At 50.5% G+C, this 19,193-nt stretch overlaps 1 protein-coding gene across 1 annotated transcript in view; it reads right to left on the bottom strand.

The window, feature by feature from the left end:
• The window catches only part of PAX5 (paired box 5), a 132,223-nt gene that overhangs the window by 98,012 nt on the left and 15,018 nt on the right, over positions 1–19,193 (bottom strand). The window contains exon 5 of the mRNA XM_039708441.1: positions 17,985–18,113. Within this exon, the coding sequence (XP_039564375.1) occupies positions 17,985–18,113 (129 nt within the window). The remainder of the gene's footprint in view (positions 1–17,984; positions 18,114–19,193) is intronic.

Below are 19,193 nucleotides of genomic sequence, written 5' to 3' on the forward strand. Positions count from 1 at the left end.
CTACAGATATTTAAATCCCACTCAGCATGGTGGCTGCACCACTGTCCTGGATATCCTGTTTCAATGTTTGACACCCATTCCAGTGAATAAATTTTTCCTAATATCTAATCTAAACCAGTCACAGTTGAAGGCTATTTCCTCTCATCCTGTCACAGAATCCCAAACTGGTTTGGGTTGGAAGGGACATCAAAGCTCATCTCATTCCACCTTCCCCTGTCCCAGGCTGCTCCCAGCCCTGTCCAGCCTGGCCTTGGGCACTGCCAGGGATCCAGGGGCAGCCACAGCTGCTCTGGGCACCCTGTGCCACAGCCTCACCTTCCTCACAGGGAGCAATTCCTTCCCAATGTCCCATCTCACCCTGCCCTCTGTGAGTCTGAAGACTCCTTGTGCTGTTATCTACCTATCCTCCATCCATCTATCTATCTATCTATCTATCTATCTATCTATCTATCTATCTATCATCATCTACACTTAGAAGTATTTGAACATAAATAAACCATCACTCCTCACGACTAATGAAGCCTGGGTGGGCACCAGCCTCTCTTCACTCACCAGGTGTTATTTATGTAAAAGACAAGAACTTTTCCTTTAGAAAGGTTGACAGAATCTTTAGGAGAGGTTCATTGTTACTTTTCACGGTTTCACTTCCCCATCTCTTTTTGACTTTATTCTCTTTAGAAAGGAAGGAAATACACTGAGGATGCACACAGCCTGAAATGTTTCTTCCTCACATGCATATTCATGTGTATACATAAACATTTACATGTAGCCACGTGTTCTTCACAGAACCATGCAGAACCATGTCCACTTCCCCACATCCCAGCCAAAGGCACAGCAAATCACACAGGATTCACAAAAATTACTGGATTACACTACTCTACATTTAGGTAAAATCTCTGAAAAAGGCTTGTTTTAAGAAAGAAAAAGAAAAGAAAAACTTGTAACATGTGACTCTGCTACTGCTGCAAAAGAGGGTGGCCAGGGGCTTGGTCAGGGAGGCTGCTAACTGCCCCATAGGAGCTGAGGGGTCCCTCCACTATCACCCATGCCAGTTTTCCTCTCTCTGGAGGCATTGTGGCAGGCAGTGACGGAGGCTCTGCTCTGGTACCAGCACTGCATTACCTGCTGCACCTGCACTGAGCCCACCTGCACCAGAGCCCCTCGGGCACTGTCGAATCCCGTCTGCTGGCATGCCCTCTGCCCAGCCCTCAGGAAGGCAGCCTGGTGCCAGGGCAGCCCCAGCACCTTCCTCTGCCGCCGGAACGTGGGCACCAGTGGTTACCACAACACACTCAATTGTTCTCAGCAGTGCTCCAGCAAATAAAGCCATTAATTACAGCCTTTCCCTGCGCCGCTGTTGGCTGGAGCAGCAATCAATGCGCAACCCCTCATTGCCTGCTCTCGGGGAGCAGAGACAGATGCCATAAAAATGATGCGCAGCCCGCGGCCGCCACGCTGCTCCGACACGCGAGCCCGCATGGGCTTGGTCACAGCCGTGGGGGAAGGCAGGCCATTAGCCCATTATTTTTATCTTATAACGTCAATTTACTTATACTGATTGGCTTCCTGCCGCCAAATATCAATTAAATTGCAAATGCCTACTGAAGCTTATTTTATGTCTCTCTTCGCTCATTTCCTCTTTCTTTCTTTCTTTCTTTCTTTCTTTCTTTCTTTCTTTCTTTCTTTCTTTCTTTCTTTCTTCCTTCCTTCCTTCCTTCCTTCCTTCCTTCCTTCCTTCCTTCCTTCCCTCCTTCCCTCCTTCCTTTCTCTTTCTCTTTCTCTTTCTCTTTCTCTTTCTCTTTCTCTTTCTCTTTCTCTTTCTCTTTCTCTTTCTCTTTCTCTTTCTCTTTCTCTTTCTCTTTCTCTCTTTCCCCTTCTTTTTCCTAGAGGGGGAGAGAGAGAGGGAGAGAGAACCAGAGGACCCTGTGTTCAAACATAATTTAGTTTATTTCCCTTTCCATATCTCAAAGGAAAATCTATATCTCCCCCTGGAAGGCCATTTGCCCTCTGTTATTGGGAGCTGAGGTATCACAGCAGCGGGCAATTTGTTTCAGCCGTCTATCGCCAGCCCATCAGGACTCCTCAGACCTCTGCCATTTCAGTGCAACTGTACCTGGCATTTCCATTTATGATTTGTTTTTAACAGCTGACAGTACCCACCAGATGAATGGGTTTCAGATCTCACAGAGTGTGCCCACCCCTTCCTGCCTCAGCCACCTCCTGTCCCACGATGTTTATCATCCTGATGATGCAGATTCCTGCTTGTCCCACTGTCAGAGCCCGTGTCAGCTCAGGCTGCTGGCCCTGACAGTTGTGTCTCAGGAGGGGACAGGGTGGCCAGAGCAGCCAGAGACTGTAAGCTGTACCCATGACAGGGCTGCACAAGTGGGCTTTGACACTTAGTGAGCACTGGGAGCAGGAGCTACCAGGTGGGCTCACCTTCCTTTGCGATGGGGATGGGGCTGCAGCTGTGCACACCCACTGCCCACGCAGCACTTGGTCTCCTCTGACCTGGGGAAAGTCTAACCAACACACGGGCCCTGCTGGCACCTGCACCAAAGCAATGTGTTGGACCTCACACTTCACTGCTGTGACCTTCCAGAGGCGATGGAGATCTCTGGCACAAGACCCCAAAGCATCACACTTCACCAGCAAACACCCTCACAATATCCTAGAGTATCTCTCTCTCTGCCCCTGCCTGCAGGGAGAGAGAAAATGGGACCACATTGCACTGATGGGGCTGGAGGGCTTGAGGTGAGCATCAGTGATCAAACAAAATATCTCTGGCAGGCAGAGACTGACAGCAGCACTGAGGATTGGAGGGGGACCAAGAAGGGTCAAGCACACTTGAAATGCAACCAGGATGAAAAGGAGAATGCCACCCATGAATGAAGAACCCTCAGGTGCACATCACACCTAACCCAACACCACACTGCCTCTGACTTCCCAGAGTGCATGGGTTTACCCAGGGAAAAAACAGATGACAAGTTCAAGAAAAGTCATCTACAACCCCTCTAGAGGCAGAGGCAGCCTTCACCTCCATCTCTCTGCAGTGCTGGGCACACACACTGGGCCCTTGAGTGGGTGCAGAGGAAGGGGCACAGCATGAGAGCACACACATTGCCACACGTGCACCTTCATCCAGCCAAGCACTGAGCACATTGTAACCTCCCATCAGCCAAGTCCTACCTCTTACACCTGTCTGTAACGAGTCAAAAAATCCTTTGGCAATTTAGAAAAATGCAGGTGAGTTTATTCTGGGCTTGCCAGGTATCAGGGTGATTGTCACACCATTGCAAATTATCTTCACAACAAGGTTTTGGAACTTTTTGTAAAGGTTTAGCAAGGTTTATAAACTTGGGTCCATGTATTTGAGCAACGCAGTCAGAGAGCAAGAGGACAAACTGTGAGGAATGCACCAATGTGCACATACACACCTACAACTGTGTCTTCAGTTAAAACATACATGCTGTGCATGTATTTGTATGCATAGTGACCATTTATATTCCATCTGTCCATCTATATAGCTATTTCATAAAGAAAAAATCAAGGGTACTAGAAAAGACCTCTTCACCCTTGGCAGTGTTGATTATTGACTGGTTCATTCAGTTCCTGATGGAGATAGTGTGATTGCCTGGAATGTACCTTGCAGGTTTCTAAACCGAAGGCTCCAGAATCAATTTTGTGGTAACTGGTTAGATGTGACCAGCTTACAAACTCAGCATGGGTGTCAGGAAGCAAATTCAAGTGGCACCATTACTGTTTTTAAATATCAGGGATGAGGAAAGGCTCCTGGTTGGGCAAGTCACAGGACAGAGCAGAGATTAACAATTTTTACTTGTTTTCCTCCCCAAGACGACAAGCAGGTACACAGCAGGTCATGGGTGGTGGTACAAAATGATGCTGAGGCTCACAGCCTGCACAGGAAGATTTGTCACTGCTGAAGAGAGTGCCAGCAGCTCCTGCTGGGTGAGGCTGGCTGGGCTGGAGATCCGAAGAGAGGACAGTGCCAGCAGCTCCTGCTGGGTGAGGCTGGCTGGGCTGGAGATCACTCTGCTGTCTAAGGTCCACTCTTCCTGGTGGCTGTGTGCCAAGGGCAGCCCGTGCCCCATGCCAGCTTCCCTCCAGCTCTGCCCAGAGAGGGGCAGGACAGAGAATATCAGCCTCTTGGAAGGCTTGGCAAGAACTTTTCCTTGGTGCTGCCCCATGCCAGCTTCCCTCCAGGTCTGCCCAGAGAATATCAGCCTCTTGGAAGGCTTGGCAAGAACTTTTCCTTGGTGGCCAGAGGCTTCTGCCCCCGGGGTGACCAGGGGAACCACACATGGGCACTCCACAGCCGAACAAATGTTCCACTTCTCTGAGTGGTGAAGCAGCACCAGTTTCACACATTGGAGTGAAATCATCAACTCAACAGCTCCATTTTCACCCATAACCTCCTAAGAGAAAGCTTTCTTGAAAATTTACTTCAGCTGTGACAAGGATCTGGAAGTGCAAGTGAGCATTCAGAAACAAGACCAAGGAGTTCCAGAGGCTGACACTGATTTGACACACCAGATGCTAACTTCATGTGGAACCATGACAGATTCCAGCATCCCCACATCCTGATATCCTTCTTTAAAGTGAACTGGCCCTGTAAGGTGCTGTGGTGTTAGACCACCAAGTGCCACTGAAACAAGTAACATGTGGGTGTTAAGAGAGAGAGAATAGGTAAACTGAACAGTTACACAAATTTAAAACTCAAAGACACACAACTAAACTGTTCCAAAACAATCTTCCTTGGCTTCAGGCATGCCTATAATTATGTTCCTTCCATCTCTGAGCATTCAGGTCTGGGCCACTCCCCATTGCTATCCAAGGCCATGATAGATGGGGACTGTTCTTTGTCCCCTGACTGGCGCTAGGCAGAAAAAGACAGGCTCTGCTCTGGTAAAAAACCTCCCTCTTCCAGAAATGACAGCTCCTGTGTCCTCCTGCCAGTGTGAGCATGGGGAGAGAATGGGTAGGTGCTCATTCTCAAGGAACCAACTGGAAACCCAAGGAATCAGAGAAGAAAAAGACTGCTGCATGACTATTTCTTATTAGTTGATGTACAGACAAAAAAAAGTCAGGCACTGTCAAGCATGAAATCTTGTTGGGACAATAGAGATGGAATTGCTACTGCTGACAGCAATGTTTACAAGGGCATGATGCGTCGATGCTGCACAGCATGAAACCAGCAGCCCCATCTAGCTCTGTGAATTGTAACAAGAGGCAAAATATCCCATTTGGGACAGATAGGAATTGTACCACCAAAAATAACCTCTCAGGTGTAAAATCCATTACAGGTGGATGGAAGGAAATGCAGAAGAGCCCAGTTGGCACAGCAGGAGGCTCCTGAGTGCTCTCCAGCCAAAGCACATAGCAAACATTGTCTCTGAGAGATGACTGGCCTGTGGGTTTGAGGGCTTCCCACCACCTCCAGCCAAGAAAGAGGGAATAAAGGGAGCAAGAATGTGCTCCTCACACTGTAGGCTCTGGCATCCAGCCAGAAGGTACTGCTTAAGTATTTCCAGGGAACATGCAAGACACTGGACCCTCCGCCTGCCTTCAGGCACTCTGAACCCTGTCATCAGACTGCTGAGAAGCCAGCACCACTTCTGAAAGGTCTGAGTCTTTTAAAAGCCTCCACCACCAAATCTGTCTAATTCAAAGACACTGTACACAGGGCAGTGTGGCAGCTGAGTCAAACAAGACCTGAAACTGCTAATTCAGAGGCCTTCCAAAGAAAAGTCTGACAGACAAATGTCCCAGGGACAGCAGGTGGAGAAAATTGCATTGCAGGGGAAGTGAACACAGAAGGAATACCTTGACTGCAAAGTTCAACAATAATTGTCCAGAATTATAAGGGGGGAGGCTGAAGCCTGTTTAGCCAATACAAGACATTCTGTTGTCTTCACCTAAAGTGCTCAGCCACCAGGAAGCCTTTGATGTGCACACTTGTGCATCAACTGCTCACAGCTTCTCCCTTAGGGTTGTGCTCCTCTCTCTCATGAAGCACTGAAATGCAAAGGGAGGATATGTATCCTGGCCATTAGATGCAGCAGCGTGGGGGTGAGCAGTGCCTGCTCCAGCAGAGCTATGTGACAGCTCATCAGGCAAAACCCAGCAGCCCAGCAGTTACTGCAGCAGCAAAGGGAAATGAGGCTCTGCTGTGTGAGACGGCCACCACTCAACCAAAGCTGTTCTTACAGATGTTTCCTCACTGTAAGTTTTCTTCCTTCATATTTTTGTTGACTAAAAGTTGATGTGAATCATGTAAAGCACCTGAAAGAAGCCCCTTGTGATGCCATTGTTCCCACAAAAGCAGCATTCTACAGACCTTGTCTGCTCTGCTAATCAGCATCTCTGAATTTCTGACCCAGTGAAAAGTGTCCCTGCCCATAGCAGGGGGGTCAGACTAGATGGCCTTTGAGGATGGCCTTCCAAACCAAACCATTCTGCAATTCTGTCATTCTAGGTCCTATGAGGGGCATATTTTCCCTGCCTCTGTGACATTCTACATCATGTCAAAGAACCATAATGACAGCCTGCAGGAAGTTTCTAAGCAAATAAGGTGCTGGTGATGGATGCACAAACCCTACTCAGTCTGTAACCAAAGAAAACCAGAGAGCAGCTGATGCAGTCTACAAATGCTTCACTGCAGCCAGGACCCCGTTACAGAGCTACAGGGAAGCAGCTCTATGAAGATGGAGTGTCCATGTGATCAGAAAACCATCACAAATCACTCATGTTGGTACCTGACAAAATTTCAATACCTGACCTCCACTGTAGACATGTTTTTTCCCATGCTCAAATCAGCCAGATCAGTGCCCAGCTGATGGGAGATTTTAACTGGATTTCCTTTCAATATAAGATATCTCAGCCAAGAATCCTTGGTTCCTAACCTCCACATGCAATATGGATCTGCAGGAACAAAGGAGAATCAGTCTCCAGCTAGAGCTATTACCTTAGAGCAATTATCATAAGTATATGTTGACTACAAATACCTCTTGGCAGATTCTCAGATGAGATGAAATATTGGCAAGGCCCACACTCACACCTCATAGTCACCTGAAGAAAAGACATAATTTGCTTCCAGAGGACCAGCTGCTCTTCCCATCTCTGAAGTCATGGGCACCATGATCTGGACAGTCACTGCTCCAGAAGGAACAACCCACAAGACCAAGGAAGAAGTTGTGGAGGCACCTCCCTAGCTAAGGATCATGAAGAAAATGGAGACAACAAAGGCCATGACTCTGAAACCAACTCCAAGCTAGAGGAAAGTTGCTGCAGCATTACAGATGGAGTGCAGTGGCATGAGTGCACTCCTGTCATGACAGAAGAGCTGGAGTGCAGAGAAGCATACCTCAGACCACTTGTGGCAGACTACACACAAAACAGAAAAGGTCTAGCTGAGTATCTCATTGAATACCAGGTGTAGTTGAATGTTCCTGCTCATGGCAGGGGGCTGGAACTAGATTTCCTCTAAGGGTCCTTCCCACTCAAACTATTCCGTGATTCTGTGATTGTATGGATATGAAATGGGGAAACAAGTTGCAATCAGTCTTGTTGTGGAAGTTCAGTACACCAGTGCAATACTTCAGCTATCAGACATTCATAAGTCCTACTGGAGCAGGTAGGGACAACCATCTCTAGATTTTCCCAGTTAGGATTTCCTTTTCCATCTGTAAAGTCTTCTCAAGTAAAAAAAAAAAAAAAAGAACAAAAAGAGGGATTTGGCTTCTTGCAGCACATTGGGTGCACCTGAAATACATCTTTTGGAGCTGCTGATGGCTGTTGCTGCCCTGCCTGAGCTGCTGGGTGTCTGAGCCCCAGAGAGCCCCTGGGCAGGCACAGGCTGCCCGTGCCCCAGGAGGTGCAGGCTGTGCACCCAGCCTGAGCGCCGGGGCTGATGGCACCACGTTCCCCTGCCCTGCACGGGCTGGCTGTGCTGCAGCCAGCGTGTGACTGCTGAGAGGCACACCTTCCCCTGTGCCCACCTGCTGTCCCACGGCAGAGCAAGCCCTGACCCACGGTTTGTGCTTCAGCACAAGGTTCGGCAAGGAAACCACCACCTCTGGTAAGCACTCAGCTCTCTCTGAGCCCTACCATACCCTCATCACTGTGCCATGACAAATTCATAAAGGGGCTCTTCCCAAGGTCTGGCTCATCCAGGAAATACAGACAGCCTGCAGGTACGAATCCAGTACTCCTGCAGACTCGGTACGTCCAGCAATTCATATAATTAGCTAAAACCCAGTGCAAAATGCAGTCACCCAGCCTGATGTGAACAATCCCCAATGGGACTGTTCTGCAAATACCAGGAGAGGGCAAAACGGGCAGGATTCAATCAGTGCTGCACTACCACCTCTAGCAATGAAAAGCCCTCAATGCAAAGAGCACACACAAAGGACGTGCCAGACAGAAATGGAACTGGAGAGAGCCACCAGCCTCAGGACACCTCCATTTTCTGCCCCTCTCTGATGTTCTCTGTCTGCTCACGGGAACTTCGCGATTGGCAACAACAGCAATTGCAGCTTACAACATTAACTCCAGAGCTTCCCACAGCACCAACAGAAAGTGGTTTTCCACTATCATCCAGGATTTCACGAGGCTCTCATTTCAGTCAAGGAAATAATTCTGATTTTAAAATCCCAGTAAGCTTGAATTGCTTGAACCAACGGTGACAGCAGCAAATCTCAGTCCCTACACGAGAACCCTGGGACCAGGGCTGCATTTGTGAGAAGGCAGCTGACCTGACATTATCTGCAGAACTCTTTGCTTCTTCCCTAGGGGTGTGTGGGGAGACCCTGGCCTTGCCACACCCTCGCCCTGATGGTCGCCCCACCTTACAGATGGAACAAGGCAATGGAAAACCCATTACTGCTTTGGGCACAGAGAAAGCCTGACACAGGAATACATGACACTTGGAGAGCTCTTGATGTGACAGAGCTGCCAAATCATAACCTTGTGTTTTGGGGTTGGACCTGTTGTGTAGGAACATAGCCCCTGCCTCTTTCCTGCCACCACCTGTGACTGGCCAGATCTCTGCTCCAGGGTAAACCAGGTGAGACACTGCAGCTTCCCTGAGCTCCCCTCGTCCCCAACAGGTTTGAAATTCAAGCATTTGTTTAAACAGTGCAGATGTATGCTGACCCAAGAGACGTTGATGTACAAACAGGGAAAAAGGGGAAAATCCAGCATCACACAATGACATGAAGTGTGTGACCCTCCTCTCACAGAAGCACCTTGTTCAAGAGCAGCATGTGAAGGAAACTAATCACCAGAGGGCCAAACAATCTTTTCTTGATTTTGTTATTCAGACCTCTCAAGAATTCCTGTCATAATTTACAAAATACAGTACTAATTGTGAAAGTTTTTGAGTAATATAATTTACCCATTGTAAGCAAAACTTTTGTCACCTCTCTGTTTATACATATACGTGACAGATGCATTAGAGACACATGGATACATGCTCTGTACAGGCACATAGGTACAATACATGCATTGTGATGCACCTCAGCATTTCCTCCTCTCTGGATTCTACTGATTTCTTGATAAATCAGAATTATTCATCTTGCTCATGACTTTTCCACTTATTTTATATTAGCATTTATAACAAACATCCATCAAAACTGATGAGTCCTGCTTTTCCACAAAACTGCTTCTTCTTTCAAAAATGCATTCCTGTGAAAGAATCCTGGCCAGCCCCAGTACTGGCACCATCAGGATGATCTGACAAGTCACCTACCCCTAAACTGAATTTCAGCTAAATTTATATGAAGAGGTTGTTCCTTGAAAAGCATCTAGCAGTTGACAGCTCCTGATGAGAACAGCTGGAGCTACAGCAGGGCTGTAAGGAGTGGTGGAAGTCTGGGCTTTTCATTAACACAGCTCTGAGAAAATCCCTGCTCCACTGAAGCCAGTCGCAAACTGGCAGGGCTTCACCTCGGAGCCAGAGGAGAGCTCTCCAGAAAACAGGGGCCCCGGGGACCACATTAGGAGGGAAGTGACAAACATGCTTGATGTGCACACAAGACAGCTGGTAACCTGCTTGCTCAGAGAGGGCAGCTGTGCTGGCAGGGAGTTTTCCTGCCTGGGCTGAGCCCAGGTGAGCATCACCAGTGGCCAGGGCAGAACCTGTCCACCCCCAGACCCCCAGACCCGGGGCAGGGACACCCTCGCCTGGAAACAGCTGCCCACCAGCCACTGCCACCCACCAGGCCGTGGCCATGTGCTCAGGCTCACACGGAGGCTGAGCTGGCAGCAGAGCCCAGGGATGCAGGCACACCCAGCCTGACAGAGCCCTGGCACCACGGGGAGCTGGGGCTCACTCTGGGAACGCTCCCCTGTCTGACAGAACTGGGGGCTGCAGAGGAGCATCCCAGCCCACACGCTCCATACCTGGCTCACAGAGCCTGGAATTTCCCTCCCCAGAATTCTGTCCTGCCTGAGCACAGCTCAGGCAAACACTTTGCTCTCAAACATCACAACAGCTCATTTGGAGGCTGAAATGGCTTTTTGCTTCATTTCTGTGATTTTAGACATGCAGAACTTTCTCAGAAACTGGAAATGCTTGCATTTCCAACCTGTTGGGGATGAGGGGAGCTTAGGGGAGCTGCAGTGTCTCAGCCTGGTTTACCCTGGAAGAAAGATTTGGCCAGTCACAGGTGGTGGCAGGAAAGAGGCAGGGGCTATGTTCCTACACAACAGGTCCGACCGCAAAACTACATCATTTTAATGCTGATGTAGTGGAGATCTGAGCTGACCTATATATATATATTTATTTATTTATTTATTTATTTATTTTCCCCCTACAGTTTCATGAGGAATGAAAATTCAAGGAGAAATCCTGTGCCAGCTGAGCTGCTGCTGTTAATGTCTGGGATGGCTGGATCAGCACCAATGAGCCCACAGATGCAGGGTGGCTCTTGGAACACTCAGGGGTTTAATCCTTAAATTAAACTCCTCCTTCAAACATCCACAAGCATCTACACGTGACACCATCACTGCTGGTGTCAAATCACCAGCATGGCCAGATCTGCTGCAGGATGGACCATGTAAGGCTCACAAAAGGCAAATGCAAAAACGGAAAGAAAACCAAAAGTGTTCTCAGAAATTACATCCAAGAACTTAAAAATTAGCTTCCAATTAAATGTTAAAAAAATAAATAAAACTTGCCCCAAAAGTAGATCAGTTTGGATATAGCACAGATGAAGCCACCATGGCAATGTAATAGCAAAGCCCACATCAAACCCTATTTAAAATGGGGTCAGTGAATGTGTGGTGAGGGAAAACCATTTCTTTTGAAGAGACAAGATGGGACAAATAGCCTAAGCCACTGTGCAGCCCCAGGAATGGGACCCTGAATGCAAAGGACAGTCGGAGTAGACTGGAGAAATTCAGATTAGTACTTGCCAACCCTGCAAAACCTCATGCCCATTCAGAAGCTTCATTTCATTGTAGTCCCTGGACTTATTCCTTGGAGTGTAGACAGCTCCAGTAGGTGCTGCTGAAATGGGGCCAGAAGCCATTAAAGTGAACTCCAGCACTTCCTGAGGACTCTGGAGGGTGCTTCTTCCTCTTTCCCCTTGTGTGGGCTTGGACATCTCCACCTGTGTGACCTGATTGCAGTACAGAGGAGTTCTTTGTTTGTCATGTATTTTCCCACTGCCTCTTTGCAGCTATTGCTGAATCAGCAGTGGGACCTTGGCATCCCAGGTGCTCCACATAGGCATCTCCCCAGTGTGCCCCATGGCCAGGAGGCATGGCCAGCCCCTTCCCACTCCCTTGGGGAAGCCTCTCCCTGTGTCCCTTCCTGCTCACCACTGCCCAGACTGACACTGAAGTCTTTTGACATAATAAACCTGAAGTTTCTATTGGCAGGTGATTTTTTTTCTCTCCATAACCTCCAGCATTTTTCCCCTCAGTGTTCTTCTGCTTTTAACTATTTCCCTTGCAGTTAGGATTCCCAAAGGCTTTGGTCCTTTGCACATCACTTGCATGGTGCAGAAGACCCCAGGAAAGTGCTGGAGAGGAAACCATCAGTCCCCAGCACCGTCAGGCTCTGGTCACTATCTGAAGTGAGCTGAGTATCAGGGATTTGTGCCAGCACTGGACCTCATCAGTGGTCAATTCATGCACTGAGCTCCATCCCTGCTGATGCTGAGAGTGTGGGCAGGCAGCACAAGCACCCCTGGCTCTGTCACCATCCATACTCCTAGGCCAGCACCATGGCCCCTCCTTCAGCAAGACCCCCCTCATGGGGATCCCCAGCACCCCAAGCCAAAAGTGCCCAAACTGACTCCAGAAACCACCAAGAATAACTCTTGGGTGGGTAGAGAGCCCGTCCCTTCTCAGGAGGGACAGGGCTGTCACACCAGAGCAGATGCTCACGAGAGGTGTCCTGGGATGAGCAGAGAGCACACCCAGAGGCAGCACAACTGCCAGAGGGGTGTCTGAGTGCACAGAGAGTCCTGCATTCCAGCCCTCAGAGGCCAAAGAATCTGCTATTTGAAGGAGGAGTATTTCTATTGCCAGGGTACCTACACTAATCTACACTAAGATCTACTTTATGAAAATTTGGAAAGCCACGGCTGGAAAGGGACGTTTGCACACCCATGAGTAACTTCATGGCTGGCAGGCCTCTCCCTACAGCCCTGGGCCCTCCAGGGAGCTGCAGGCTGGCACAGCCCTCCCCACCAGGGGCTTTGCCACAGCACAGAGCTTGGTGATGAGGTGGGAGCTGTCACAGACAGGACACTGGCACCAAGAGGGCAGAGCAGACATGTGTTTGTCTCCACCCAAAGGAGGCAGAGCAGCGGAATGCCCTCCACACCATCCACATGTACACCCTGCAAGTCATGGCACAGCTCCAGACAGGCACAGAGACGTGGACATCACCCCTGACTGTTCTGGGAAAAGCTTAGCACCAGCTGTGGTTCTGCTGTCCAGCTTTTAAAGAAGTGGACTTCAGGCAAAACCAGAAAAAAATACTGTGCAAGCCTTTCCAGGGGCCTCCTGGAGTTGATACCTTGGCACATTGTCCCTTGACCACAAGAGGAGATGACAGAGGAACCTGGCAGGACTTACTCCATGTCAGGCTCTCTTTGGAGGCCACTGACCCTCTCGTGCAGTCTCCAAGACATTTGTGCTCACAGTCCTTCAAACCTCTGCCTAGGTGTGAGTCTAGTTTCTTATTTCTGTCCCTCTGGGAAAACATAGCTCATGGGCCCTGTTATGGAGGAAAGACAAAACACAAAAACACTCACTGATGCTGAGTGGTATGCTTTGCTTTTCTCTGTCTCTCTGTCTCTCTCTCACTGACATGTCACTGGCTTGGTGAGCTCTTGTCCACCTTTGTCCCTGATCTCCACAGTGGCCTTGGTGCTGGTGTCATTGGAAATATCCCTGTCAGCTTCCATGCACTGGCCAGCCCTTCCTTGGATACCCAGACATGCCTAACCCAGGGCATCCCTCATGAAAACACAGTGACTGTGCAATGGGATGGCTCTGTGAGACACTGCATTGCACCCACCATTGTGTGCAATGCTTCTCATTCCTTCTCATTTCTGTCAGTGTCCCAGCCCCTCTTGGAGCCTCTTCCTCTCAGACAGAAGGCTGTGACCCGAACACCTGGGAACACACCCTATCTGTGATTAAAGGCATTTCTCAAAGAGTTCAGTCAGGGGAAGAAAGCAGCAGCACTTACATCATCACACCAGACACTGACAGCAATGTTGGATTATAGCTGGTGAGAACAAAAACAAAACAAGTGGTACAAGTGGATGTTCCCTGCCACACTGCTTTCAATTCCCCAACCTCCTCCACTGCTGGGAAGTCTTTGTTAAGACTGAATTTTAGATTCTCTGCAGCTCTTTTTTGCATATATCTAAATCTGCCTAACCTCTCCTGCAGCAAGGAGCAGACACTTGCACCCTGTGTGGCACTTTGTTGAGGATGTCCTGCTGAATTTGGGCAGACCAGGCCACAGTCAGTTTGCTTATGGCTGCACAGAGCCTTTTGAATCAGCTGCATCTATAAAAGAGAAGCACACAGATCAGCTCATCCAGCACAGCCCACGTCCTGGAGGAAACGATTCCCCTCTGTGCCACCATGGCTCAGCTGAGCTGACCAGTGACAGCACGTCCCTCTGTGCCACCCCTGCATGGCCTGACACAGCTGAAAGGTGCCAGCTTGCACACTCCAACGTTCTGCCAGGGCAGTGATAACCCTGGAGTGGGTTTTTGGGTTTTTGTTTCTTTTTTCCACGAGCTGGGCTTTGGTGATCCTTGTGGGTCCCTTTCAGCTCAGGATATTCTATGATTTCAGCCACAGCAGGATGGGCCACATGACACTTGTGCCCATTGACAGTCCCTATTTTAATAGCATACAGGTAATGCCAGGGACACAACAGAGTCCTGGACTTCCAGAGAAACTACTGTGTGCACACAGATTTCAGACTGACTCAGCTGCTGTTAAGGTTCACCTGCTGCCATCAAAGATTTCTGCACATTTCTGTGCCAGAAGTGAAGGCACAAGCACACTTCTGGCAGGTCAGAATACCCCAACACCCCTCATACCCAAGACAGCCTGGAGCAATTGCTCCAAAAGGGCATTATTCCCTGTGGGAATTAGTGCTTTGCATAAGGCAAGGAGGAGCCAGGAGAGTGGGGGTTCCTGTAAGTCCTCCAACTCTGCTCATGCCAGCAGCCAGTCTCATCTCTCTGCAAGAGTTCAGGAGCCAGACTCCTCCTCCAGCCCCTGGCAGTGTGCACAGCTGCAGCAGAGCACAGACAGCAGCTGCCTGCACCAAAGGCAGGATGTGAGTACAGGCACAGCCAGGCTGAGCAGCTCCAGCACCAGCAAGCAGAGGCTCTGCACAAGGGGCAGCAGAGCTGCACCCAGCATCACCTGCCAGCACCCCACGCCCTCCCCTTGCTTGTGAGCACCCTTGGAAAGGACCAGCAGCACAACATGATTCCCACAGGGCACAGCTCTTTGAGGTGCCAGAGTGCTCGGGGGAGGGATGGCACTCTCCACTGGGACAGGCCCAGCACACAGGGACATCCCAGGTGAGGAGCACCGTGCCTGCTGCAGGCCCCCTCTCAGCTGGCAGGGCACAAACACAGCTTGCTGTGCTCACACTTGGGCAGCAGCCCTTGTCACAGCTCTGCCACACCTGCACAGCTCTGCAGGATGGAGACCAGGGCTAGCGAGGAGGGCAGTGAAGGGGAAGGAGGGCTGGGCTGTGCCTGGTCCTGTGCTGGCCCTTCTCCCCCCATCATCCTCAGTGAATCCTCCTTGTGGCCCAGCAAGCTCCCTTGTGCCCAGAACACGTCCTGACCCCAGACTCCTGTGCACCCCCTGTGCACAAAAGCGTCTTTTGCTCTTTCCTCAGTGCTCGACAAGGATTGTTTAAGCCCATTCAGAAAGCCTTGACTTTCAGACAGGAGATGCTCAGCACTTCCCAAACACGTCAGGTGTCCATCGTGCAGTCAGCACTGCTCACCCGGCCAGCTGCTGCTGCTGCAGTGGAACCAGCCCCTGCACACGTGCTGGCTCAGCTCTGGATGGAGCACTCAGACTGCCACCACTGCACCTGGGGAGGCAACCTGCAGGCAGAGCAGCAAGGTGGCTGCTCTCATGGACGCTGCAGCAGCTGCCTGGGTCCCTCTGCCTCATCACAGGACAGCCTGCTCCTCATGCCAGCCTCCAGTAGCATGTCCTTTAACCAAAAGTGAAAGCAACTGATCCCCCACGAAGGCACATCTGCTCCGAGTCCATATTACAGCAGGGGAAAAAATGACACCTTCAGCTATAAAAACCAATAAAGACTGTCTGATTTGGCTTGCCCCTGTTGCTACCCAGCGAGCTCCCCACTGGGTTAAATACTGGTGACATCTGCTAATAAAATGTCAGGAGTGAGGAGAACAAAACTGATTACTGAATTATATCAAGTGCTCAGTGCAGCTGGAAGGGCAAGCCCACCCCACGTCACCCCCAGGCCGAGGGCAGCCAGGACATCTGTAGAGCCTGCACAGGCAGTGCTGCAGGACACGTGTGCAGGAGGCAGAGCAGCAGGCACCCACTCCCCACAGCTACAGACAAAGGACAGTGCGAGGGGCTCTCTGCAGAGAGCTCCCCAAGGTCGGGAAATGGTTAAATTAGCTCTGCCACCTGGGCACCCACAGGCCAAAATCGGGTGATGTGCTTCTCCTCCTTACATCAGAGGAATGTACAGCAGATAGAGAGCCTTGGGACACCTGCAGGAGCACAATGCACCCACCCTGACCCATCCAGAAGGATCCATCCAGGATAGGGAGGGTGTTATGGGTGCTCCTGGGGTTCCCCCTAACACACAAAGATGTTGGAGCACCTGACTGTGCCTCTCCAGACCTGCAGCCCTGAGCCTATTACAAAAGCAGTTTAAACAGCCTGCTGAGGACAGCATTATTGTCCAGCCCAGGAGCTCAAACCCCATGACTCATCCTGCCAGACTGATGGGGGTTGCTTTAGCAATCACACGCGCATTCTGAACGTGAACTGAAAAAAGCTGAGAAGGTTCTCAGCTCTACTTCTGGAACTGCTTTTGCTTTTCAAGGAAGCACTTAATCCCTTTCTCTGCAGTTAAAGCAGTGTCTTCTGACAGGCACCCAAAAATGGCTCTGTGGAGCCATGTGTATCAATACAGACAGCCTGTCTCCTGACCTGGCTGATAAAATAAAAAACTTCTACCCTACCTGCTTTAATGCATGTATTTAACTATGCATTTATAACCTGGATTTGGGAAAAAAAACAGGTGTATAATCACAGAGTTAAGTAACAATGGTATTTTTAGCAAGAACCTCAGCCAAGGAGCTTTATACTTCCACCATCAAATTAGCTCCCATGTGGCTGAAATTGGCCCCCCAGCCTCTTGCAGTTTTTCTCCCAGTTCAGTAAATCTGGGTCTACTCCGCAACCTGATCATGTGTTTCCACTAAAGGATCACAGGCACGTGGCCCTGTTTGTACATCTCAGGCACCAGGCTGCTGACTTCAGTTGTGTTTCCCCCAGGGGATGGGGGGTAGGTTGGGGGTGCCACTACAGCTTCAGCCTGCCCCCAGCACCCACCCCCTCCATCCCCGAGGGTTTGGGCAGCAAGGGATCTGCACCTGCACTGTTTGCAGGACCTGCACCAGCAGCAGGGGCTGAGGAACTCCTCAGCAAGAGGCAGCAGGCTGATTCAGCAGGAATCAGCCCTCCTCCACACGCCCTCTGCATCCTCAGCTGGAAAAGCCCCACTACAGCTCTGGTGTCCCCTCTGCTGTACAAAATGTGTCTACAGCCACGGCCTCAGATTCTCCATGTAGGTCCTTCCAAAATGAAAGCAATGCTTCGAACTAAAGGTACTTTAAAAAGACACCAGCAGAGAATTTCTGCTCTTGTACCTTCCACTCCACCTCTGGTGCCTTTCTCTCCAAAACATTGTTTTCAGGAGGATGCAGCACAAAACAGAACGATACACCCTGAGAATCTGAGGAGTGTATCAACAATATCCAACCCCAGCTGACTGTGCTTCCTTCCACCCTTCCAGAGTGACAAATGTCCCTGGTGAAGCAAGTCCTGAGAGAAGCAGCACAGCAGCTGTCTGTGCAGTTCATTTTCTGCCACTTTGCAGACATTTCCTATTTCAGGTGACCACACAGTCAACACAACTGTGTCTCTTCCCCTATTTCCTGGCAGGAGGGAAAAGTTCCACAGCGTGGAGGAATGCCTGGCTCAAACCTGACACACTGCCATAGCCTTCCAGCACACCTGGACAAGCCCCTGCTCCCGGCCACTGGGTCACTGGGACGGTCCCTGGCTTGTCTGTGACCTTGGCAAGGCTCTGCTGAAGCAGGGCACGTCCAGAGCTGGACGCAGCACAGGCACGGAGCAGCAATCCCAGCCCTGCCCAGCCCTGCCAGGAGCCAGCCCGCTACCTTCATCCCGCTTGCGCTTGCTGCTCTCGGCGCCGGGGGAGGCGATGCCCAGGATGCCGCTGATGGAGTAGGACGAGCCAGCAGAGTCCGTGGTCACCGAGGACACCTGGGTGACTGATCCCGTGGAGGCTGCAAGGCAAGGACAGGCGGTCAGTCGCGGGGCAGCAGGGGCCCCAGCTCACCCACAGGCCGCTGTGTCACTAAAGCACACAGACAACACGACGCAGACACGCCGCTGCTTCTGAGGCAGGAAAAAGAAAAGTTTATTTTTTGACTGCAACATTTATAGATTTCCAAAGGTGACAGTGGATTGGAGGGTGAAAATGTCACCTCTCCAATGACACTGGACAAACCAACAGTCTATCAGATTTCTCCTCCTCCATAAAAGAATGCAGAGCAATAAGTTGTTACAGAAAGTGTGTCAGAAAGTTTACTACAAGAATGCAAAAGAAAATCTTAAAAAATCTTAAAATACATTAGAAAATCTTAAAAAATCAGGGTGACAGCGTGGCCCCCGTGGCGTGGAGGAGGTGGGCTGGGGCTCAGTTGGCCATCGTGGCCCCCCAGCTCAGGCAGAGCCCTTATCCACCCAGCCATGTCCAGTCCAGCAGCATGCCACAGTGCAGGGGTGGCAGAGAGGCATGGTCAGCCCTTGCCCCATCACAGGGGTTGGGTCTGTGTGCTGAGGGACAGCAGAGGCTTTTCCCTAGATGCCAGACACCACATCTCTCACAGTGCTCGGTGGAAAAGCTCCCTGCCTGGGACAGCAGAGGCCTCCCAGTGAGACAGCAGCCCTGCAGGACGGACAGAGCCCGCTGGGAACAGCCGTGCAGAGAGAGGAGCTGCCACAAGAGGGTACCCGGGGCAGGAACCTGCTGGGAGCAGAGCACCCTGTGCTGGGCTCTCTGCAGCCTGTCAGATCATGCCACCACCCTCTGCCCGTGGAGACCTGGCACAGCTGGGGCTGCCTGGGGATGCATGGCTGAGAGACCCTGAGGATCCCAGAAAAATTACCCAAATCCATTATGCATTGGAAGAGCCCTCAGAAAAGGGTGCTGTTTGTGCCCAGCAAGGGCAGTCACTCAGGGGCAGTCTGGATGTGCCAGACTGCCCAGCAAACACTGCCCTTGTGCTGCTGGGGTGTCCAAGGCTTCGTGGAAGCAGGCAGAGGAGGCAGCAGCACCACCAGCTCACAGACTGAGCCTGCCC

This window comes from Passer montanus, unplaced genomic scaffold (assembly GCF_014805655.1).
Source record: "Passer montanus isolate IOZ18808 unplaced genomic scaffold, ASM1480565v1 scaffold201, whole genome shotgun sequence".
NCBI lineage: Eukaryota > Metazoa > Chordata > Aves > Passeriformes > Passeridae > Passer > Passer montanus.